This window comes from Odocoileus virginianus, chromosome 33, assembly GCF_023699985.2.
Source record: "Odocoileus virginianus isolate 20LAN1187 ecotype Illinois chromosome 33, Ovbor_1.2, whole genome shotgun sequence".
In the NCBI taxonomy this organism is placed as follows: domain Eukaryota; kingdom Metazoa; phylum Chordata; class Mammalia; order Artiodactyla; family Cervidae; genus Odocoileus; species Odocoileus virginianus.
Window position 1 is genome coordinate 39,667,730 of NC_069706.1, and position 24,173 is coordinate 39,691,902.

Here is a 24,173-nt window from a genome sequence, read left to right on the forward strand (position 1 = left end):
CACATGAGGTACACTCTTCAGGATGGACAATATTTTAGGCCAAAAGACAAACTTCTGTAAATTTAAAATGAATGTAACCATAGAAAGTATGTTCACCAACCACAATGGAATAGAATTAAAAATCAACAAAAGAAATAAATCTGAGAAATCCTCAAATATTTGGAAAGTAAACAACAATTTTAAAAATAGCCATGAGTCAAAGAAATCACAAAGGACATTAGATAACATCTTTAATTAAATGAAAACAAAACATATCAAAGTCTATGAGATGCAGGTAAAGCTGGGTTTAGATGGAAATTTATAGCTTTCAATGTGCATCAGAAAAGAAGAAAAATCTCAACAACTGAAGCAGCTACCTTAAGAAACTAGAAAAAGCCAAAGCAAGTAGAATAAAGGAAATAATAAATCAGAACTAAGGCTGATGAAAAAATAGAAAAATAAATCAACAAAAACCAAAAATCATCTATTTGAAAAGATTAACAAAATTGACAAAACCTTTAGTCAGACTGACCAAGAAAAAAAAAAAAACCAGAAATTACCAAAATCAGTTATTAAAAAGAAAACATCACTACCAACCCTACAGATATCAAGGGGAATGTAAAAGTAATAAAAGTAATATTGTGAACAACTTTACACCAACAAACTACACAACTTAGAAGATGAGTGGGCAAATTCACAGGAAGACACAAATTAACAAAACTGATTCAAAAATGGGAAGCCTGAATCAACTTACAATCATTTATCCAAAAATGAATGACTAAAACACTCCCACAAAGAAAAGTCCAAACCCAGGTGGCTTAAATTGCAAATTCTGTCAAATATTTTTTAAAAATCACACTGAATCTAGACAAACTCAGGAAAAAAAGAGAAAGAAAAACTTCCTCACTCATTCTACAAGACCAGTATTTTCCCTGCTACCAAAACCAGACAAAGACATCATAAGGAAATAACAGACCCACACATCACATGAACACTGGTGCAAAAATTCTTCATAAAACAGTAGCAAACCAAACCCAGCAATAAAGAAAAAGGATTGTAAAGGTGGCATTTACCCCAGGAATGATACGCTGGTTTAACCTCTGAAAATCAACTAGAGTCATACTAGTAAAGGACAAAGCCAAATGACCGTTTTAGCAGATGCAGATAAGCAAATCCAACACACATTCACCATAGAAACACTCAGACACCAGGGCTACAAGGGGACTTCTCAACCTGGTAGAGACCATCCAGGAAAGTCACAGCTAACACACTTCACGGCGAGAGGCTGAATGCTTCCCCCCGAGATCAGGCATGACGCACCAGTGCCATTCAGTATTACTCCGGAGGTTCTGGTCAGCGCAACAAGGCAAGAAAAATAATCCTAATGAAAGATAGCCTGTTTGAAAAAGAAGATGTAAGACTCCCCTTATTTGCAGAGGACATGCAGAAAATCCTAAGGAATCCACAAAAGTCTAGTGGAACTAGCCAATAATTAAATTCAGCAAGGTCACAGGATAAAATATCAACATACAAAACTCCGCTTTACTCCTACGTACTAGCAACAAACAATCTGAAAATGAAATTAAGAAAATAATTCCATTCACAATAGCATCAAAAAACACTTAGGAATAAATTTAACAACAGAAATTTAATTTGCAAGACTTGCACACTGAAAATGACCCCAAAAAAACTGCTCAGAGAAAACGAAGGCCTGATTCAGGGAGACGCGGTCCACGTCCGCGGAGGAAGAGGCATTTCCAAGTCGATCTGTGCGCCGAGCAGAAGCCCATCAAGACCCCACCAAGCACTTCTCTAACTGACAAGGCGGCCTTAAAAGCTGCACAGAGATGTCAAGGGGTAAGAATAGCAGAAAATATTTTGAGAAGAAAAAAGTTTAGAGGACTTACACTGCCCACTTTCCAAACGGGCCACAGACCCACAGTGGCCGAGCGCGTGCGGCGCTGGCAGACGGCCAGACACGCACCCTGAGGGGAACTGAGGGTCCAGAAGCAAACCCTCCCGCCCACGGCCCCAGGAGCACTCAGAAGGAGAGACGGCTGGACCCGGACGAGGGCGCCCAGGCGGCCGCGCGCGGGGCCCCGGACGAGGGCGCCCAAGCGGCCACGGACACACAGGAGGGGAGAGACCCGGGACGCGGCGGGGAGGAGGGGGACGGCGGAGGCGCAGAGGCGAGCGGCCAGCCGGCGGGAGCTCAAAGCTGGCGGTGGGAGGGAGACTCGGGACGGGGACACGCGCGCACCTACGGCCGCGTCACACTGAGGTCTGACAGAAGCCAACTCAATCCCATAAGGCAATCATCTTTCAGTTAAAAATATTTTTATTTTAAAAATGATGCTGGGGCAATTAGATACCCATGTATCCAAAAAAAATGAATGAAGAGCCATATACAGCATTCACAAACATTAACTTAAAATGGTCAATAAACCTAAATCCAAAAGCTAAAATTAGAATGTAAACTCCTAGGAGAAAACACAGAAGAAATATCTGTGACCGTGGATGAGGCAAAGAATTCTCACATGTAACACTAATAACAGGATTCATAAAAGAGAAAACCTGATAAAGCAAACTTCATCACACATAAAAACTTCCGTGCTCCAAAAGACACCATGAAAAATATTAAAGACAAGATACAGACCAGGCAGGATAAGATATTTGCAAATCATACTTCAGATAAAGGACTCATATTCAGAACATATAAAGAACTCTCACAACAATTTTGAATAATGCTGAAACTCAGTAAGACAAATAAACATATTAAAATGCGCAAAAGATTTAGACATCTTATCAGAAACAAAATGTGAGTGCCAACAAACACATGAGGAAATGTCCAACTTCACTGGTCATTAGGAAAATGCTAATTCAAACCACAGCCCCCGGCCCCTGCCCGGCGCATCTATAATAAAAAAGACCAACATTGCCAGGTGTTACAGGAATGTAAGGGGCTGCCAACCTCCTGCAGGAGCCTGACAAGAAGCCTACAGAGACAGGTGGCGATCTGAGCCTGGGGGAGTGGAGACCACCCACGACTGGACGGGGAGGGTCCGAGACTCACCCGCGGCGGAGGCCGAGCACCTCTGTCCACGTGCGGACGCCACTGCGCAGTCCTGCCCCAAGGGCACAGAAGTGTGGTCACACTGTCAGGAGCCTCCAGAAAGCGGGCAGCGGGAACAAACAGGCAGGCTGGCGAGATCGGACACACACCGCAGCCTCCACGGGACGCCAGCCTCACAGGAGACCAGCTTTATTCTAAAGGCCAGAGTCCCCGGCAGGATAACCAAGCGGCCCCCAAGGCCGTCAGCCTCTGTGCCCGTCCAAGATTTCACTCAAACAGGAGCGCACCACACACACAGAACCCCGAGCGGGACAGGACGGGGCGAGTCCGGGCAGCCTGGAACCTGCAGGCCACTCGCCTGCAGCCGGCCAGGGTGCTCCCGCCTCGGCGCCTGCTGGGGGCAGCCCTTGCCCCCTGCAGTTGAGGGCCCAGCTCCCAGCTCCGCCTCCTGCCCTGAGACTCAGCTCTCCCAGCATAAAATGGGCAGAGGGGCTGCTGGGGCGGGGTGGGGCAAGGGGTGTCAGAGACAGGCGGGTCTGGGTTCTGGAGCCCGTGATACGTCCCTCTCAGCCGCAAGAGGCTCCCCGGTGTGCTGGCCGCCCACAGTGGGCGCAGGCCGGCAGGGTCTAGACCACCACGCCCAGGTGCGCACTGAGCTCTGCGCTTCAAGGAGTCTCAGAGGCCAGGATGGCGGCAGGTGAGAGAGGAGCCAGGAGGCCAGTCTGCGGAAGGGGCTGAGCTCCACAAGGCTCGGGCACCTTCCCTGTGAGCTCCGGGAGCCGAAAGCAGGCCACACGCCCAGGGGCCAGGCCCTGCCCCACCAGCCCCTGCTTCCCCTTTCGGAAGAGGGTGCTGGAACGGCCCTAGAGTTCTGGGTGTGGAACGTCATCTGGCTTCACCCTTCCTGCCCAGGACCCACAGCCCCATCACCCAGCCCCCAGAGATGGGGCTTTTCTACTGGAGTTTAGAATTTCCGGACATCTTCCCCCAAGGGGCAGGGGGCAGAGGGAAATGGAAGGGGTTCTGGCCAAACGGACCTGACTTTGGCTCCCACCGCCCTCTGGCCGTGAGGCTCCGGGAGGCATGGGTGTCATTGAAGAGCCAGGCATCCCCGTGGTCCGTCACCTTCCGCCGAGGGCAGCAGCAGACAACCAGGCTTCCCACAGCGGCGTGTGGGCCCAGTCCAGGCCAGGGCAGCGGCCTTCCACCACCTACACCAACAAGACAGCCCTGCACGGCCTGCAGACATGCCCTCCCTGACGGCCACCACCACCCACCTTACCCGCTCCCCCAGGCGCTTGGCTTCCCAAGGACCCCCCCGGGGACAGGCAGAGCATTACCTGGGCCCCTGGACCCCACCCGGCTCTGTGCAGGGCTGGCACAGCGAGGGTGAGCTCACGACGGAGCAGGCCCCCCGGGCCAGCTGGGGGGGACGCGGGGCTGGGCTCTGGGAAGGGTGTCCAGCCACTCACACGGCCCCCAGGAGCACGCCTCCCAACCCCAGACCCCAGAGAGAAACAGCATCACGGCCGCCCTGTGCCTCCGTGTGCAGGGAACACGCGGGACACGGGTGCCAGCTGGGGCACGCGGGCTCAGGGCGTGAGTGGACACGCGGGTGTGCAGGGCAGAGGACAGCGTGGAGGGGCGGGGACACCTGGGCCCGGTGTCTGGATGCTCACTGACAGAGGAGAGCCTGCCGTGTGTGATGTGTGCTCTGCGTGTGCAGGGCGTGTCAGAGGCAGCTCCTGTGCCTCCAGAGGGGGCTGCATGTGCATGGAACCCTGCGATCACACATGTGTGTGTGCATACGCGTGTGCCTGTCAGGGCGTGGGGATCGTGGCCATGCACCCTCAGAGCTCTCGAGGCAGCTGCCCGGCTGGGACATCTCAGCCCTGACGTGTGTGGACAAGGCCGGGGGCACTCCTGGATTTCTGCGGAGCAGTTTCTCTAAAAAGCCATCTCCTGAGACTCCCGTCCTCCAGACCTGGCATGCTCCTGCTCTGTGGGGACTCCCCGATGGCGAGGCCAAAATAAGCCCGATGTCCGTCAGACGGCAGACGCCTTGGAGGCCGGAGCCTCCTCCCTGCCCTGGCCTGTCCCCCAGGACCCGGCGCCGGCCAGCTCCCAGCCCCCGAGGGCGCCACCAGGGGCCCCTGGGGGCTCTGCACGGCCCTGCTCTCTGCAACCGCAGTCCACTCTGCTGGAGGCCCCACGAAAGCAGACAGACGCGAAACTGGTCCTACAGAAACTCAACCCACAGACAGGAACCCGAGACGGGAACGCACCCTCCGTCAGGCAGCGTCGGTCACGGGGCCGTACCTGCTGTCTGCTCCGGCTCCCGGGAGGCATGCGCCAGCACACGCGTGTGAGCACACGCACACCCAGACTTGAGACATGTGTCTCGAAAGGAAGCACCTGCCGCCGGATGAGCAACGGTCCGCGCACTCCCACTGAGCACCACGGTGGGCGCCAGTCACCGGCTCTCACGCCACCCTGCATTCTCCGGCGGGGGGGCGCGGGCCCTGCTCCCCTTAGAGAGACAGCGCTGAGCTGGTGCTGGGTGTCGGAGGAGAGCAGGATTCGCTTTATACCATCTTATCCTCTACGCACACACACACTCCACGCTCGGTAATGGACACAGATGGGAATGTGGGGTAGCTTTACAGAACAGTTCTCTACAGGACCGCGGCTCCAATCTTCAAAGCAACATCAAAGCATGCTCCGGGCTCTCCCTCACTGGTGCCATCAGCGCCGACGGGCAGCCCCATCTCACCAGACATGGGCGGCCACCCCTGCCCACACAGGCCCCCAGGACACCCCTCCTCCCCTCCAGCCACAGGGACCTCTAGATAAGGAAGCCAACTGCGCCCCTCACCGTCTCAAAGTCCCCAAGAGCGTCCCAAGGCAAACAGAACAAGACCCACAACTTCCCCAGAAGCCCTGGGCCTCTCAGCCGGTCCAGGGGGCCCTGTCCCCACCGACCCTGCACCTCTGGCCCGGCCCTTCCAGCGCGCCAAGCCTGCCGCCAGCTCAGGCCCCTGCGTGCGCAGCCCTTCTCCCAGCACCCCCTTTCCACAGCACAGCGAGAGGGGACATGGAGCCAGGCTGGGCCTCTGGGGAGACGGGGCTCGGGGCTGAGCAGGGCCCACAGGAGTGCCAGGGGCGGCTCTGTCTTCCACAGAACTCGGGTCACCCGTTCAGGCTCACCATCAGGCTGGCCGTCGACCTCAGCCCTGCCCTTGCCGAGCAGAAAACAGGCTCAGAGTGGGGGAAGGCATCCAGCCCCCAGCCCAGGCCTCCTGACCCGGCCCCTGGGCCCTGCCCCCAGCCCAGCACACGGGGAGGGCCGAACTCTCAACCCACTCGACAGATGGAAGCAGCGAGGCAGAAAGGCGGCCCGTTCCCAGCTTGTGTGGCCAGAGCAGACACTGCGCCACCCCTGACCAGCCGCTGGGCTCTTCCGGAAACTTCCGCAGGGCGACCAGAGGTAAAGAAGACCCCCCGTGGAGACGGGGGGTGGTGGCAGGGGAGGGGGCAGGAAGCAGGCTCCAGAAGCAGGACTCCAGGGCCGCGCGGGAGCCTTCGGGGGCGTGCAGAGGGCCGGGTGCACGTTGCTCCTTCAGGAAGTCCTCCAGGCTCTGTGCTGACAGCAAGGGGCCAGGGGCGCCTCCCCACTGCACGCTCACAAGCCGTCTCTCTGCGTCACCTACTGTGTGCAGGAAGGATCTAGAAAGCCCCGCCCACACAGGGCTCTCAGCCCCCGCAAGGCCAGCCCGGCCCGGCCCCATCCCAGCGTGCGGGAGGCGCCTGGTCTGTGAGCCGCGGAGGGAGAGCTGGTTCTGCCGAAAATAAACCAGGATCTGTCGGCAAACACGAGGGAGCCTGGGGTTCCAGCGGACTCCGACGGGACCCAAGGCTTCCCGCGGCAGGGGAGGGGGTGTGCCGGCCACTCCCGGGGGCAGACCCGGCCTTCCGTCACACCATCCACATCTCCAGGCTGGGGTCAGCACTCAGCACGGCCGGTGGGGGGGTGGGGGGGCCAACGTGGGCCCCGAGGCAGCAGGGGTGCCGCTGAGGCCCGGCTGCGAGGCAGCGCGGTCTGAAAGGACCCTCTCTCTCCAGGGCGGGGTGGGGCTGCGCCTGGAGGGCTTGGCTTGCCGGCGCTGCGACATCAGGGCCTCAGTCTCCCCATCTGTTAATGGAGGGCTTGAGTCAGAGGCCCTGGGCTGCCGGCCAGGAGGGGCTGGATGCCAGGCGACCCCTGCCCTCCACACCCCTGCGCCGGGCCCTCAGGCAGCCTCCTGCCGGATCACCCAGAGGTTTACGCTGCTGTTGGTGGCTCGGTCACGTCCAACTCCGTGACCCCCTGGACCGCAGCATGCCAGGCCTGCCCGCCCCTCACTGTCTCCCAGAGTTCGCCCAAGCTCACGTCCAGTGAATCTAAATGCTGAAGGGCCCACCGAACTCTTCCTCCGGGAGCCCCCAGGCCTAGGGCACAGCAGCCCCCAAGGAGGAGTGGACCTCCCTCCCGGGGGCCACAGGTTCCCAGGGACTGAGGTTGCCCGTCAGGCCTGGAAGGGAGGGCCCAGCGGGGCTGAGGCAGAGGCTAGGGTCGCCCGGCACGGAACCGCCAGGAGTCCTGGCGCTGGGCGTGGGGACAGCTACTATGAAAAGCCCGAGTGTAGGCGGCCTGTGACTCAGTTTCCCCACAACGCCGCCCCAGCCCCCGCGGCACAGCAGAGAGACAAGGCACAGCCCCTGCCGACCCCAAGGGGGCCCCAGGGAGGCTGTCCGGCCCTCCTGGGGTCCCCGCCACCCTCAGCCTCTGTTCCAGCTCCTCCTGCAACCCCAAGGCCGACCCAGACCCGGCTCCCAGGAAGCCCCCAGCCTTGTCCTCGCAGTGGGCTTGTGTGTGACCGTGGGCGATGCTGGACCCTTCTGAAAGGCGGGGCCAGACGGGCTGATGTGGGACCCGGGGTGTGTGTGTGTGTCTTTGTGTGTCTTAGAGACACACATAGACTTGGGACCTGGGAAGTGTGTAGTGTGTGTGTGTGCATGCATGTGTGTCTAAGAGACACACACAGATGTGGGACTTGGGCAGACACTCCCCTGTTGCCGTGCTGAGATCCTGCCATAATTTAGACCCCACTAATTTTTCCTCTCGTGGAGCAGATGATGATGACAAGGAGACTTTTAGGTTCAAACTCCCAGGGTCTAAGACAGGGGCTGCTGGGTCCCCATCTCTCCTGGGGACCCCATCACCTGGAAGGCCTGGGTGCCCGCGCCTGTGTGCTGTGTACCAGCTGTCTCCCCACCCGGGACACAAGCCCCCCCAGTCGCCAGGGCCTCAACATGCTCGGGCTCCAGCAGAACACGCGTGGACCCTCAACCCGCCTGGGGAGTAACCATCAGGACCCTCCAGCTCAGAGGGCCAGAAGCCACGGTTCCTGCCCCCACGTGGCTGCTGAGTCCCCAAGGTCTCTCCACGCCCTCTCCTCCGGGGAGAGCTCGGCAAAGACAGGAATCAACTGGACACACGCAGGGAGGGCAAATGATGGGCAGTGGGGCCAGACGGAGCAGCCGTGTCCACACCCGCCACCCCCTCCCGCTCACCACGTGGGTGCATGCAGACACAGGGTACCCGGCGGGGGTGGGGACGACCAGGGAGCAGGTGCCCCCAGCAGCTGAGGCCACCCGCCCTGCTCAGGCGACCAGACCTGAACCCACACAGCAGGGACGCGGCAGCCCCGCCACCAGCCAGCCCACTCACCGTGCGTCCCCAGACCGCACCCTGCCCAACTCCGGCCTCAGTCTCCACATCTGTGCAGTGGGTGCTGGGTCAGATGATACCAAAGTCCTTGGTGTATCTGGGGACCAGCCCCTGCGTGGGCTCTACCATCAGCCTGCTCCCCCACCCCCCAAGACCTGCCTGGGGCCAGGTGATGCCCGAGCTTCTGTGGGAAGAAGTCGGAATCCATGTCGGGAGACAAAGAGGGAAAGGCAATGTGGGGGGGACAGGGGTGCTGGAGATGACAAATGTATCCAGTGTCCGCGGCAATGCCACCATCTGCTCCAGGTTCATGCCTGGAGATTTACGGCCCCGTCCCCCGGCCCTGAGATCCATCTCCTGCCTGTCACTCACTAGCTTCTTTCACCCAAGGCGCCCACCGCACCCCCACTCGGCCTGTATTCTCCACCGCCCGCCCAGGGCTGTCTGTTTCCTGCGGAGATACACGGACACCCCGGTCCCAGCACCTCTGCTCGTCCATTTCTCCTGTGCTGAACACCCTCAGAAAGAGGGTTCTGGGCTCACGGCCTGGGGCTCTGACCCAGGCGATCTGAGTGCCTAGAAAACCCCACTGAAACCTACAGCTGGTGTGTGTGTGTGTGTGTCAGAGACACTCAGACATGGGACCCGGGGTGTGTGTGTGTGTGTGTGTGTCTTAGAGACACACATAGACTTGGGACCTGGGAAGTGTGTAGTGTGTGTGCGTGCGTGCGTGCATGTGTGCCTAAGAGACACACACAGATGTGGGTCTTGGGCAGACACTCCCCTGTTGCCGTGCTGAGATCCTGCCATAATTTAGACCCCACTAATTTTTCCTCTCTTGGAGCAGATGATGATGACAAGGAGACTTTTAGGTTCAAAAGTCTGGGGGCCCCATCACCTGTTTTTGGGGGGTAGGGAATTAGGGGAGCAACAGCCTCTCCCCAGATTGGGTAGGGAGGAGTGCTAGCTTCCAAAGGCACTGTGAACAACCGCTGAGCTTTCCAGAGGGAATTGGGAGGGCAGTGGGGAGGGGACCTTGGTCCTTCTTGTCCCCAGGTATGGGTGACCACCACACCCCATGCCAACCCCCTCACGTCTGCCAGGCCAGATAAGATGCCCACCCCGCCGCCTTCATCAGGACCGCCAGCTTGCAGCTGCTGTGTCACCCTGAGTGGGACCGGGGCAGCCAGCCTGCAGGAGGGGGTCCGAGAGGATCTGACTGCGTGACTCCCAACCTTCCAGACCCGGAGAGCCTGCGGGGCTGGGGAAGGGGACAGCTCTCCACGACCCTAGGAAAGTGAGGTACTGCCGCCACCCCTGAACCCAGAGAGCAAGGGGCCTTCCCCTCTGACATACAGCCACCCAGCATCCGTGCCTCCATCTCGGGGTGTCTCCCTTTCTGTGAAGCGGGATGCAAACCTGGGGTGAGGTTTGGGACAGCGTCCCCCAGGCCTGGCTCAGCTAAAAGGTGGCAGCTGCAAGGACCCAGGGCACAGGAGGCCAGGGGGCTGGTCGGGCAGGAAGCAGGGCAGTACCCACGGCTGCAAGGCAACATGGGCCAACGTGCTCCTTTCCTCTGGGGCTGGGGCCCCATTGGAGATGGCTGCCAGAGAGGAGCCTACCTTCCTATTCTCTGGTATTCCCTCTCACTCCCCAGCCTTGAAAGCCCCTGCCCCGAAGGGCCCATGAGACCTTAGATCTTGGTAAGGCTTTCTTCCCAGCCCCCAGCCCAACAGCGAGGGAGCCAGGCAGACACAGCTGCACCCAAGCAAGCGCTCCACAAGGCTCACGCAGGGCCAGGAGAGGACCGCTCACACCTGAGGCTCGGCTGGGGCTGCAAGCCTGGCTGGAGGTTCCCGAGCCTGGAGGAGAGGCCCCCAGGGGCCCTGCCAGTGCTGACCCTTCCCTGGGGTGTTCCTTCCATGGAGCACAGGCTAGCCTTGTGCCCCATTTCACAGATTTGGGAACTGAGGCTCTGAGAGGCTTACCTGCCCCAAGGTCACACAGCTCTTGTCGGGAAGAGCCTGGTTTTGATGCCCGAGGCTGCCGGTCTGTTTTGGAGGGGGAACCCCTGCAGGGGGCCCACCCTGAGCAGCAAGCAGGTGACTTGCCGCTTCTACAGAATGGAAGGGGACCCCTGTCTTAGAGGCACGCTGGGGCAAGAAGGCTCAGCACCCCTCCCCCGAAGGATGACGAAGAGAACGTGTCCAAGGTGGGGGGAGGGGTGAAGAACTTCCACCAGGTTCTGAGCAAAGGCCCCCGCCCCCACGCCGAGGGTTTGGCTCCCCTTTCGCGGAATGCCGCCCCTCCCCAGGGCATGGCTGGACGGTCCCGGGGTGCCGGGCTGGGGGGCGCCAAACGTCGGGAGCGCGAGCAGACCGAGAAGGGTGATACCCGCCCGCACCGACGGGGCTCAGGGACCCCGGGCCGAGGAGGTTCCGGGGAAGGGCAAGGGCCGCGTTGGGTCGACCACGGGAAGCAGCAGCTCTGAGCGGGGGTGGGATGAGGGGCGACTAGGGGAGAGGGGTGCTGGGGCAGGGGCGAGTCCGTGCGAGGGGCAGAGGCGCGCGGGGCAGGGGCGCTCCGGGGGCGGCCGCGGAGCTCCGACCAAGACCCCCTCTGCCCTGCTGAGCCGAGCGCCCGCTCCGCCGCAGCCGCCAAGTTCTTCCAACTTTGCCCGCTCCGCTCGGAGGGCGCGCGGGGCCGGGGCGCACGAGGGGCCGGGGGCGCGGGGTGCGGGGGCGCGGGGCCCGCCGCGCCACCCCCGCGAGCGGCCGGACTGCCGCGCCCCCAGGCTCGGCCCCGGCCCCGCGCGGACTCAGGATGCGCCGGCTCCGCGCTTACCTGCTCGCCCGGCCGCCGTTCCGGGGCTGTGCCCGCCGCCGCCGCCGTCCTTCAAGCTCTAACTTCGCTCCGGGGATTGAAATTCCTCCCCAGCTTCGCCCATCGATCCGCGCGCCGCCCCGCCCCTCGCGCGCGGGCAGGGGCGCCGGAGCCCGCGCGCCGCCCCTGCGCCCCCCCGCCGCTGCGCGCCCCCGCCCCCTCTTCCTCCGAGTCCGGCGCCGAGTCTCGCGCCCCCCTTCTCCCCGCCCGCCCGGCCTCCTCGCTGCCTAGCTCCTTCCCTCCTGCCGCTGAGCCGGGGGTGGGGGCGCGGGGGAGGGAGCGGGGGGGGGGGAGGTACTAGAAAGCGCAGGAGGGTTTCCTCTCGGCCCCTGGCCGGCCTCCCACCCACGTCCGCCCTCCGGTGACGGAGCGCGCAGCAGCTGTGGCTGGGAAGGGCTGCCCACGACCCCCTCTCTTTTAAGCAAAGCCCGGGCGTTCTCAGGACCCGGGTCGGCCCGTCGATCCGGCCCACCTGGGAGAAGGCAGGGGTCCGGGGGCAGAGCTGGGGGAGGGGCGGGGAGGGCCGGCACTGTCCCCCAGCCCTGGTCCCCTTCCTTCCCTCACTCCCCCAGTCTCTGGGGAGACTCGGGGTGGGGGAGACTCGGGGTGGGGGGGTGTCTCTGAGCAAGCTCTCCTCTTAGTTTGACCCCTACCACCTGCGCGTGCAGAAGCCCCCTTTTCGCAAGTTACAGGCAAGGAAACGGCCCACAGAGGCCCCGGGGCATGCCCCCCGCCACACAGCCGGTCCGAAGCAGAACCCGAGGAGCAGCTCTGCCCCCAGGACTGAGCCTCCTGGCCCCTCGGGGACTCCTCGTTGGGGCCAGGCAGGCCTCGGCGGCGCTCTCGACTGCCCGGGGGGCTGCCCACCCCGCAGCCCGGCCGGCTCGCGTCCCCACGCCGCCCGGCCCGGCCCCGCAGGTGCCCGCAGCCCCCTCCCCGCTTCCTGTCCCCCGCCCGCTCTGATTCCCAGCCTCAGTACCCCGGCACGCTCTCCGCTCCCCGCCAGCAGCTGGGCAATTCACCGAGCATACAAAAGAGTTGACTCAATTCAAAGGCAGCGAATCAAGATAAATCCTATAGTGTGTGGGGACCGGAGAGGGATGTGAATGAACGCCCACGGCACAGGCGACTCCTATAGGGGCTGACTGACCCCCTCCCCCAGCGCCGCTGGGCGCAGAAGGTCAGCCAGGACCTGCGGAGTGGACGCCAAGGTGCCTCCCCTCCAGTGGGGACTTAAGGAGGCAGTGCTTTGTGGGGCTCTGCCAGGCTAGAAAGGGGCTGCTAGAGCGAAGCCAGCGTGGCCGGTGGTGGGGACCGAGCCCTGGGGAGTGCTGTGTCCAGAAACCTGTCACAGCCCCGAGGATCAGGGTGAGGCCCAGGGAAGGAGGCTGCTGGGCCGCGGGGGCATCTGAGCTGCATCCCTTCGCCTTCGGCTGCCCCTGCCTGGACCCTCGCCCCGCAGGCCCCAGGCCAAGGCCAGGCTCCGGGCTCTCCCCGTAGACACAGCAAGCCTCAGATATGCTCAGCAAGGGCTGAGGAACAAGAGAGCAGGCCGGCTGGGGAGAGGGCTCCCCTCCTGCCTCAGAGCCTCCCCAACTCCAGCTGCAGGGGGGCTGGGGAGAGCCTCCCCGGGGACACCGGTCACTCCTGGAAGCTCTGAGAAATCGGCCTCCCGGCCTCTGGCCTCACCGGCCCCGGGCAGTGAATGCAGGGGAGCGGGGCTCCAGTGTGTCCTTCCCCAGGCCAGCCCCTGCCAGCAGGTGACTGATGCCTGTTTCTGGCCGGTCCCCCCACCCCAGCAAGCAGCTGTGGCTCAGGAAGGATGGGGTTGGCTTGGGAGGGGCCGCCCCAGAATGCCAGGGACGGAGCTAGGGCCAGTCAGAGTTACAGAACAGCCTCCTGCTGCTCCCCAGGCCTGGGGGCTATGAGCCCATTTCTCAGGCGAGCAAGCCGAGGCCAGAGCGCCCGCCCCAGCCCTGCCCCATTGCCAGGCGAGTATTTGTCTGCCCAGGGTCAGGGCTCTGCGGAGGGGCCGGGAGAGTCCAGGCTCCGCACAGGGGGAGGTCCCCGAGCCAGCTGCGCAGGGAGCGAACCCCAGAGTTGCGGGCGCAGGGGATTGCCGGTGGGGCTGAGGGGAAGCATGAGGTCCCGGCCACTGACGCCCTCAGCGCCCCACCCCCGCCCCGGCGGAGGCCGCCCCTCAGGGCCACGACCTCTCCGCCGAGTCTCAGCTCGGTCGCCCCTCCCCCGAGCTCGCGCGCATGGCCGCCTGCGTGTAAGTCATTAATTCTGTTCCAGAGGCGCCGGCTCCGCGGCGAGGACTTCTGTCAGCGACCCCACACCGCGCTCCACGCCCCCTGCCCCACCCCCAGCCCCAGAGCGGGTGAGGGGTGGACGCGGAGGCGGCTCCTCGCTCGCCGAGGCTGGGAGACCGCTGGAGCGCGGCGCAGAAGCGCTGGAGGGCGGCGGGGTCCCCGAGTTTCCGGCGGGGGCGGGGCCCGAGGCCCGCCCTGGGGACAAAGAGCCCCAGGCTGCCTGGGGGCTGGATGCGGCGGACGGGGAGAAGAAGCAAGTACCCCGTGTCCTCCGTCCCCCAGATCAAGCTGGGACCTGAATGTTGGGGTGGGTGGAGTGGGAGGGAGGACAGAACCCTCCTGGGCCTTGCGGGTGCGTGCAGGCGACGCTGCAGGGGGGCCCACCGGGGCGTCGCCTCTTCCCCGAACGCGAGGCTGTAGCTACACCCCAAAACCCTCTCGGAAGCTTCGCGGGTCCCCTTTACTCTCCACAGTCCAGCCGGCCGCTCGCCGCGACCACCGCACGCCCCCCGCCGCTCAGATGGGGCGGGGGGGATGGACCCGCGTCAGTGGGTCGGGAGGGAATTCCCGCTCAGCGGCGACAGTCGGGCCCGGGGACCCCACGCCCCGCCAGCGGGGAGGGCTCCGTTGAGGACGGTGCTAGCATCGCGCCGGTCTGGGCGGCCACAGGCCACACGGTGCAGTTTGGGAAGAAAGTTGGGGGCGACACCCAGAGACCAGACAGTCAAGAAGGAGGGACGAGCAGGGGGCGTGGAGGCAAGAGCGGCAGGGTGGGGAGGCTGAGAGCCGCGCGCCGGGGTCCCGCCACACCCCGGCCCCGGCTTCCGGCGGAGAGGCTCGGGGCAGAGGCGCCTGGGGATCGCCTGGAGCCGGGTCCCTCGCGGGAGAGCGGCCGCGGCCGGCGGAACCAGGAGACCCGGTGGGGTGAGGTGGGGGCGGGGGTCCTGTAACGCCCGCTCCGAGCAAGGCTCACCCCACGCCGGCCGTGAGAGGGCTGGGCACCCTCGGTCCGCTCCCTGCCCGCCCTCGACTACAAGATGGGGTTCCTGACGGTTCCTGATGGGGGGGCGGTCTCCGCATGAACTTGGGGCGCCGCGGATACCACTGCTCCCTAGCAAGCAAGACCACCCTGTTACCCCATCCCTGCCTATCCCTCCCTTCCTGCTTACAATGCTCAGGAAAGTTTCGGGGTCCCCGCGGCGCCTCCTAGCCCGAGGGGTCCAGAGTCCCGGGCCTTCGGGTCGCGGCGTCGGGGAGGGAAGTTTGTCCGGCCGGTGCCCGGCAACTGCTAACTTCGGGTGCGACCGCCTCGGCACCCGAGAGCGGGGCGGCGAGGACCGGCGGAAACAACGCTCCATAACCAAGCCCCACTGGCGGGAGACTCGGCCCCGGCGAGGACGCTCAGGGCAGGGCTAGGGGACTGGGGAGACAGCCTCTGGGGACCCCGCGCACGCCCCCACTGCCTCCGGGGAGAGCCTCTTCTCCACCTCCCCCAGGGGCGGGGAGCTGCTGGCCCTGCAGCCGCGGGAGAAAGGACCCCCGAACCGCTGCCCCGCGCAGCCCCCGCCCCCACCATCCCCTTCCTACCTGCTCTCGGTTGTGGGCCCGGGGCTGGAGGCACCGTCACAGGAGAGCGCAGCGCGCGCGCCCAGGTCCCTGGAGCGCGGCGGCGGCGGCGGCGGCTTCCCCTCCTTCCTCCAGCTCTTCCTCCGCCGGCCTCGCTGGCTCCAGACAGCTCTCCTCCCCCTAGCGCCCTGCCTGCCCCTCCCGGAGCCCGCCGGGCTGGGCTCGGCCTGCGACGGGGAGCGGAGCGGAGCCGGCGGGAGCCGGGCTGCGGCGCTCACTGCGTCAAGCGCTGGGCGAGCGCGGGGCGGCGGCGGCGGAGACCGCGCGCGGCGAGCCCGGGGCCGGCCGGACAGGCGGGGCAGCGGCGGCTCCGGCTCCGGTTCCTCTGGCTCCGGCGCGGGCGCGGTGGTGGCGGCCGCGGCCGCGCCGAGGTTGTAGCACATTCTTTCTGAGCGTGATCGAAGATCTCGTGTGGGAGCCGGAGCGGGGAGGGCTGGAGGAGGGGCGGGGGACGCGGGCGGGGGCGGCCGGAGGGGCGGGCGGCGGTGTAGCTCCAGCCCGTCGATGGACTGGGGGTGTCCGAAGGGTGAGGCGGGCGGGGAGTCGAGCAGGCTGCGGGGCGGCGTGGGCAGCCCAGAGGCGTCTTCGCCCCCCTCCTTCTGGCTAGCCCTGCGCGCCCCTGCCCTCGCCCCAGGCCACCGTTAGAACAGAGGCCCCCGAAGGTCTAGGAGTCGGGACGCCGGGTGGCGATGGGAGGTGGGCACCTGGGCGGAAACGAGAGCGCGCGTGCGGGCACTGCCGTGAGCACACACACCGGGAACCGCGTGGAAGTTGACCCGAAGTCAGACCCTGTGTGGGCGCGCGCGTCCGCGAGTGCAATTGCTCTGCCCGCTGGGGCGCGCGTTTCCGGGGTGGGGAGGGCGCTGCACTTGGTGGGGGTGGGGGCGAGAGGGTGGTCGCCCCCGAAGGACTTGCTCTCCCCTAGATCGCTGACCCCCACTAACCCTCCCGGGGCTCAGCGCCGCCCTCCCCACTTTCGGCGGGGGGGAGGGAGGCAGGGCCGGGGAGGGATGTGGGACCAGCCAGGCTCCTTCGATTCCCGGAAGGTTCGGTTTAGAGGATTTTCCTCCCACGGATCCCTTTCTCTTCGTTCGCCTCCCGAATCCCCGGGGGGCTGCAACCGCTCGGCCGGCCTATAGGCTGGGTTCTACATCCGCAGCCTCTCGGTGGCCCCGCGCCCACTCCCGGCGTATACCCCGCCTCGCCGGGCGGCTCCCACTCCCCACGGCCGCTGCCCAGCCTGCGGCTTGCGCGTTGGGCCAGAACTGCAAACCAGGCTCAAGGGCGCACCCGCGCGGCACGGCCTGCGCGCCGCGCCCCGAGCCGTTGAGTCTGAGCCGCGGAGCAGAGACCCAGCCGGGCTCGGGCTCGGGGCGCGACCCTACGGACGCCGCCGCCTGCGCAGCGCCCCTGCCCCGCGTGCTGCCCCGGACTGGGAGGGGAGACAAAGGCAGCGAGGTCGACCTGCGCGCCACGGGGCGCGCACGCAAAGAGGAGGGGTCTGATGGAGGGTGAGGGGCGCCCCTCTGGAGGAGGAACCGGGACCGGCGTGGCAGTGGCGGGTGAGGCTGCGAGCCACGCCGCCAAAGGCCGGCCGGGCCCCGGAAGGGCGCGCGGGGTTCTGGGTCGGGTCGGGTCCAGCCTGCGGCGCCATCAGCCGCCCTCCAGCTCCTCCCAACCGCACCCGCGTCTCCTCCAGACTGGATGTCCCTGAGGCAGAGCCGAGACCCCAAAGGGGGCCAGAGTGGAGGAGAGCCCACCGCCTTTCCCATGGACCCTGGGACCCGGAGGATGACGGTCAAGGTCGGAGCCACTGTCTTCAAGCTGTCCTGTCCTTGAGGGGCACTCAGACCCCCTGGACCGGGAGGTGGGGGCAGAGGCTGGCCTTGGGAGTCTCTCTTGTCCAGGTCCCTAATGGAGGCGCTTGTTAGCCCAGGCCGGCTGCAGCCCCCGGCTCCCACTTCCCCATAATTGGCCAGGGCCTTGCGAGTCCGCCGTGACCTGGTTGCCAGGAGCGGCTCTGCTGCCTGAGGGAGCGCGCCTGCCGGATACTTTCACACTCTAGCATCTTGAGATGCTGAAATATGCCCTTGTTTGCTCTGAAAGCAGAGCCTAGCTGCTGCTCCCTGGAAAGGCCAGACACCCCTCCCGCTGAGAACAGGAGACCCCAGCACAGCCCTGGAGGGAGGAGGCAGGAGAGGCCCCTCTTTCTCTGGGCTAAATAAAGCCCAAGTGCTCTCTCGCTGGTCTCACCGCTGTGAGATCTCGCTCACTTGCTCTCCCGCTTTCCTCTCAGACACTCATCTCCTCCTGTAAACCCCCACGCAGGCTGCCTTGTAGACACACACACTCCGCCCACACACTGCGTGTCTACACACAGCCCCAGTCATACCCACCAGCCCATCTCCCCGCCAGGCATTATCTGGGCGGGAACACGGGATACTCTTCTCATCCTCACAGACGCCCAGCTTGAGTTGTCGGTGGTACAGCCTGCAGCCAGCTACAAACACCCCCAGGTCAAACGCACCCCAGTCCACACCTAACACACACGGGCAGGCTCGCTTGCCCGAATGCAATGATTAAACTCACCTCCATGCATCAAGCATGTGGTTGCAGCTTGCATCAATTCAGTTCATGCTCACGGCCACCTAGAAATGAGCACTGTCAACGTCTCCCACTTCACAGGGAGGCCCGGGTTGAACTCTCCAGGAACTGGGTCAGCAGATCCTGGTTTTCACCCCCGCAAACCAACCACTAAATCCAGACTCACCCCAGTGCCCTGGGGAGAGGCAAGCTGGGCCGTGAGGGGCCTTGGGCCCGGGGTTCTGGGACCCCCACCTTCCCTAGCTGCTAGAGGCTGCCTCTGTGCCTCTCTGAGATCCCCTGCCCACGTACTCACCACACTGGATTCTGCATCAGACTGTGAACTCTGCAAAGAAGGACGGTCTGACTCACCTCTGAACGCCCAACCAGCACAGGAGGGGTGACCAGGTGTGGTTTCACGACAGAGGAGGACTCTCGCGTGTCTGCACCCTATTGCGGCTCCTCTCTCCTCTAAGGATGGTCCGGCCGGGAGGCCCTGACCCAGGCACGTCAGTCAGACCATTGAGGGTGCACGGGAAAGGAGCAGAGGGACACCGTGGCGGGGGTGGATGTGGAAAAGAGCCCTCCCCAAGCCCATCCTGGGAGACGGTTCCTAGAGGGGGGTGGAGACTGTCCCTTCCTGTGCCCAGAACCTCATAGCGATGACAACAAACACCAAAAAACCAAGAACCATACAAAAAGCAATGTGGCCATCTTATATCCAAGCAAAGAGCCTATTCCCCCACATGTAAAAAGCTCTTACAAATCAATAATTAAAAAACCCCAAAAGCAGGAAAAAATGGGCAGAGATTATGAACAGAAAATGAAATAAAAATAATGCTTATATATACAAAAAGTGCCCTGTCTCACTCCTAACAACAGAAAGGCAAATTAAAACTATGCTGAGAGATGATTTATTCATCCAATGGGCAAAGAGTAAGGTTTAAGACTCACTGTGTTGCAATGATATGGGAAGCGGGCACTTTAGAGCCTCTGAAACAAGGTCCAAATTCCAAATACTTACACCCTTTGGCCCAGCATTTACTTCTAGGAATCTGTCCTCCAGAGAGTGCTCACAAATGTGAAAAATGATGTATTACTGCACGCAAGGTTATTCACCGGCGCACGCTCTGTGACGGCAGCAGATTGGAAGCATCTGAAATGCCAGCCGACGGTGGCGTGCAGGGACGCGTCCACACAGGTGCATGCACAGCTGGGGCGGCACGCCCTAATCTGAGTCCATCTCCCAGAGCGGTCTTTAGGGGAACAAATCGAGGAGTGGGACTGTGTGTGTAGGACTTTTTATTGACTCCTACAAGAAGGATATAACACAGTAACATTTTATTTGCCTGTGTGTGCGAAACAGTGGCAAAACTGGAGGGCCAGGAGACAGGGAAGCAGGGGAGGAAACTGTTTTACTTAAAGATATTTTTCACCTATTACTTGTTGACAGTGAATTTCACCCTTGTTAAGAGTATACAGTTCCATGAGTTTCGACAAATGTATACATCTGTATCACCACCCCAATCAAGATATTGAAATTTCCAGCGCACCGGAAAATGAGGCTTTCCACTGTGTACCCGCATCTGCTGTTTGAATTTTGTACAATGCGCATACATTTCTTTTGTAATAAATTTAAATACAGAAGTTAAAATGAAAGATGGTTTCATATCTGTCATCTCATCCCTGCAATATCCTGGGAAGGCGACTCTTCCCAGTCCCGTTTAACAGATCAGACTGAGCTTCGCGGAAGAACAGAGACTTGCCCTGGTGAGCCAAGGCGGAACTGGAACCCGAGGCTCTCTGATTTTAGCAGCCTCATTGAGGGTTAATTTACATAACTACTCAGTTCACCGTTTCAAGTGTGCTATTCAGTGGTTTTTAGTATATTCACAGAGTTGTGCAACCATCTAACTTTTTGAGCACTTTTTTACCCCCAAAGGAAACCCCAGTATCCGTGAGTAGTCACCCCCACCCTCCACCATGACATCTACCCCTCGGTCTTTTAACTTTTTATTTTTCACTGGAGTATATAGCTAATTAACTGCTTAAATTAAAACTATAAACTATAACATTGAATTAACCTGTGATATTTTCAGAGTTCCAGCAAAGGCTCAGCCGTACATATGCACGAACCCATTCTCCCCCAAGCCCCTTTCCCATGCAGCCTGCCACCAAACACTCAGCAGGTCGGTGACAGGAGGACCTTGTCACTGACCTGCTTTCTGTCTCTGAGTTTTGACGATTCTGGATGTCTCAAATCAGCGCAGTTACCTGCTCAGTGATCCTCTGTGACCGGCTGCGTTCACTTACTGCTCCGTTTCTGAGATTCATGGTGGTTTAGTCGCTAAGTCATGTCTGACTCTGCAACCCCGTGGACTGTAGCCCACCAGGCTCCTCTGTCCATGGGGTTCTCCAGGCAAGAATCCTGGAGTGGGTTGCCATTTCCTTCTCTAGGGGATCTTCCCGACCCAGGAATTGAACCTGGGCCTCTTGCGTTGCAGGCTGATTCTTTACTGATTGAACCAGTAGGGAAGCCCGAGATTCGCACATGTCGTACCAAGTATCACTGCTTCATCCTGATTGCCCGATACTATTCCACTGTAGAGTTGGACCACTGTTTATTATCCATTCATCAGTCAATGGACACGAGCTGTTTCCACTTTAGGGATATTACAGATACGCTGCTGTGAACACTGATACAGTTTTCATGTGAACATGCGCTTTCATTTCTCTTGGAGATATACCGGGCAGGAGAATTGCTAGCCGTGTGGTAACTCTGTTTAATGTTTTGAAGAATTCCCAAACTGTTTCCCACCAGCAGTGTGTGTGTGTTTCAATTTCTCTGCACCTTCACCGACACTTGTTTTTATTTCTTTGATTCCAGCCAACCTGGTGAGTGTGAAAGGATATCTCCCTGTGATTTTGATTTGCATTTCCCAATGGCTAATGACGTTGAGCATCTTTTCATAAACTTCTTGGCCCTTGTATCCTTACACATGGCCACTGGGCTATTTATCTTTTTATTATTGAGTTGTAAGAGTTAAGTAGGAGACCTGGATTAAACCCCTGGGTTGGGAAGATCCCCTGGAGAAGGGAAAGGCTTCTTACTCCAGGATTCTTGCCTGGAGAATCCCATGGACAGAGGAGCCTGGTGGGCTACAGACCATGGGGTCGCAAAGAGTCGGACACGACTGAGTGACTTACACTTTCAAGAGCTGTTTCCATAGTCTAGACACAAGCTCCTAATTAGATTTATAATTTGCAAAATATTTTCTCCCTTTCTATGGGTTGTTTTCTTCACTTTCTTGTTGGAATTGTTGGCAGCACAAAAGGTTTTTAATTTTGATGTAGTCTAACTTTTTCTTTTTGTTGCTCATGCTCTTGATGTTGTGTCTCAGAAGCCTTTGCCTAAGGTGAAGATTTACTCCTGTATTTTCTTCTAAGAGTTTTACAGTCTCAGCTCTTCTATCAGCTCTTTGATCTGCTGGGTTAGTTTTCAGACGGCGTGAAACAGGGCTCCAGCTTCATCCTCCTGCATGTCTGTTGTTCCAGCACCATTTGTTGCAAAGTCTGTTCTTTTTTCACTGAATCGCCTTGACCCGCTTGTCAAAAATAGAGTCACCATCAAGAAAGGATTTATTTCCACACCCCCACCTCTACCCCATCGGTGGGTGTGTCTCTATCCTTCTGCCAGACCACTCTGTCCGATCACCGTGTGAAGCTTGACAGCCGGACCTGTGAGCCTTTGGCTTTGTCCCTCTTTTGCAAGATCGTTTTGGCTCTTTGGGGCTCCTTATTCTGGAACTCAAGGCTTCCCAGTTGGCCCAGGAGTACAGACTCTGCCTGTCAATGCAGGAGATATGGGTTTGATCCCTGGGTTGGAAAAATCCCCTGGAAGAGGAAATGGCAACTCACTCCAGTCTTCTTGCCTGGAGAAGCCCATGGACAGAGGAGCCCAGTGGGCTTACAGTCCGTGGGCTCACAGAGTCAGCCACAACTGAGCCGCTGAGCATGCACACACACGTGAACTCAGTGCAGAGCCTCGGCTCCCCGGGCCCTACAGCACACGTAGGAGCACCAACGACCCGATGTGACCGAGGAAGAGACGCAGCTGGCCCAGTGCATGCCACCCAATGTGACCAAGAAAGAGACGCAGCTGGCCCAGTGCACACCACCCAATGTGACCAAGGAAGAAACGCAGCTGACCCAGTGCACGCCACCCAGTGTGACCGAGGAAGAGACGCAGCTGACCCAGTGCACGCCACCCAGTGTGACCGAGGAAGAGACGCAGCTGACCCAGTGCACGCCACCCAGTGTGACCGAGGAAGAGACGCAGCTGGCCCAGTGCACGCCACCCAGTGTGACCGAGGAAGAGACGCAGCTGACCCAGTGCACGCTCTAAGCACCTGCTGCATGCCGGCACCCACTGCGTGTAAGCTCTCCATGTTCGCTAATTCCTTCAGACCACAGCGACGCCGAGGCACCAGGAGTCTGGGGACTTGTCCAAGGTCACACGCGGCCAGTGATCAGCTGCTCGTCTACAGCGCCCAGACTCTCACTGTTTTTCACACGGAACCTTGAAAGTTTTCAGACATACAGAAAAGCTGAAACAGCGTTACGGTGACACCCAGACGCCCGCAGCCAGCGTCCGGCTCCACTTGCTTTGTCACCTTCCTCCCCAGCCCTGCGGGAACCAACTGCTTCCCAGGTCGGTTGCAGATGCCAGCACGGGGCATCCCGAGATAGGCAGTGCGTGCAGCACCAACTAGAGTTGGATGTTTGTCACAGAGTTTTGAATTCTTTGGAGGAAAACTGATACACGATGAAATGGAGACCTATCAAGGGACCATGAATGCTCTCGTGGGCACTCTCTGCAGCCCAAAGCCCTGCTGAGAGACAGAACATCCACTAAAAAAGTTCCCACATGCCCAGCGCCCCTCATACACACACCAATCTGGTTCTGACTTTTCCCACTGAAAGTTGGTTTGCTGTGTCCCAGACATCAAACCAGTCGATCCTAAAGGAAATCAACCCTGAATACTCATTGAAAGGACTGATGCTGAAGCTGAAGCTCCAGTACTTCTGGCCACCTGATGCCAACAGCCGACTCACTGGGAAAGACCCTGATGTTGGGAAAGATTGAGGGCGGGAGGACAAGGGGACGACAGAGGATGAGATGGTTGGATGGCGTCACTGACTCTGTGGACATGAGTTTGAGCAAGCTCCGGGAGCTGGTGATGGACAGGGAGGCCCTGCTGCAGTGAAGGACCACGTGCTGCGGTCCATGGGGTCGCAGAGAGTCAGACGTGACGTACAGACTGAACAACAAGACTTTCATAAACTTGGGGTCACAGAGAGTGTCCTGTCTGTGTCTGCTCCCTTCCGCTTTGCAGAAGGCATGCGTGTCCATGGCTTGGTGTGTTTTGCGGAGCAGTGCTGAGTCGTACACCCACGCTGCACCCCCCATGGCCTCCGCTCTGGCCTCTCTCCTGCTCACCTGTGTGACCGCTGCTTGCACCTGCGTTCCCCACCTGATCCTCAGGGCCGTCTTCCAGATGCATGCTGATCAGAGGAAAGGAGGGTGATGCCGCCCCCTCGGAAGCCAGAGGTTGCAGAAACACACGTCTTTGCTGGCGTCTTGAGTCTGGGCTAAATCACATGACGTGCTGTTAGGTGGAGAAATCAACAGATTATAAATCGCATAGTAATAAATTCAATCCAGTTTTGCAAAGCAAAAATGTACATGTGCTTAGAAGAAAGAGCTGGCAGAATGATGGTGGTTTCTTTCCCCCCAGAATCGTCCCTCTTGACGGTTAGGGATGTGGATTGTGATGGGTGGGGGTGCAGGAGAGACAGTGGGGCTCAGGCCCCTCCAAGGCGCCCTGCCCTCAGAGATATTGAGATGTCAGGTCTGTGTCCCTGCCAGACCCAGCACAGGACC

General features: G+C 60.4%; 2 protein-coding genes across 8 annotated transcripts in view; one reads left to right on the forward strand and one right to left on the reverse strand.

The window, feature by feature from the left end:
- Positions 1 to 24,173, reverse strand: part of ELFN1 (extracellular leucine rich repeat and fibronectin type III domain containing 1) — a 90,191-nt gene that overhangs the window by 42,270 nt on the left and 23,748 nt on the right. For 2 of the 7 annotated variants that reach the window (XM_070460556.1, XM_070460555.1), the window contains exons 2-3: positions 23,730 to 23,898; positions 18,236 to 22,808 (exon numbers count right to left, since the gene is read on the reverse strand). The gene's annotated coding sequence lies outside the window, so the exon portion shown is untranslated. Of the gene's footprint in view, positions 1 to 11,666; positions 11,775 to 15,607; positions 16,061 to 18,235; positions 22,809 to 23,729; positions 23,899 to 24,173 lie in introns of those variants that run through there. The other 5 variants (XM_070460557.1, XM_070460559.1, XM_070460558.1 and 2 more) reach the window with 5 other exon arrangements.
- LOC139032770 (collagen alpha-1(I) chain-like) lies at positions 12,429 to 16,024 on the forward strand. Its single transcript, XM_070460684.1, has 7 exons — positions 12,429 to 12,623; positions 12,868 to 12,916; positions 13,717 to 13,980; positions 14,078 to 14,277; positions 14,383 to 14,939; positions 15,199 to 15,411; positions 15,517 to 16,024. Exons 1-7 carry the CDS (start codon positions 12,429 to 12,431, stop codon positions 16,022 to 16,024), a joined length of 1,986 nt encoding a protein of 661 aa, XP_070316785.1.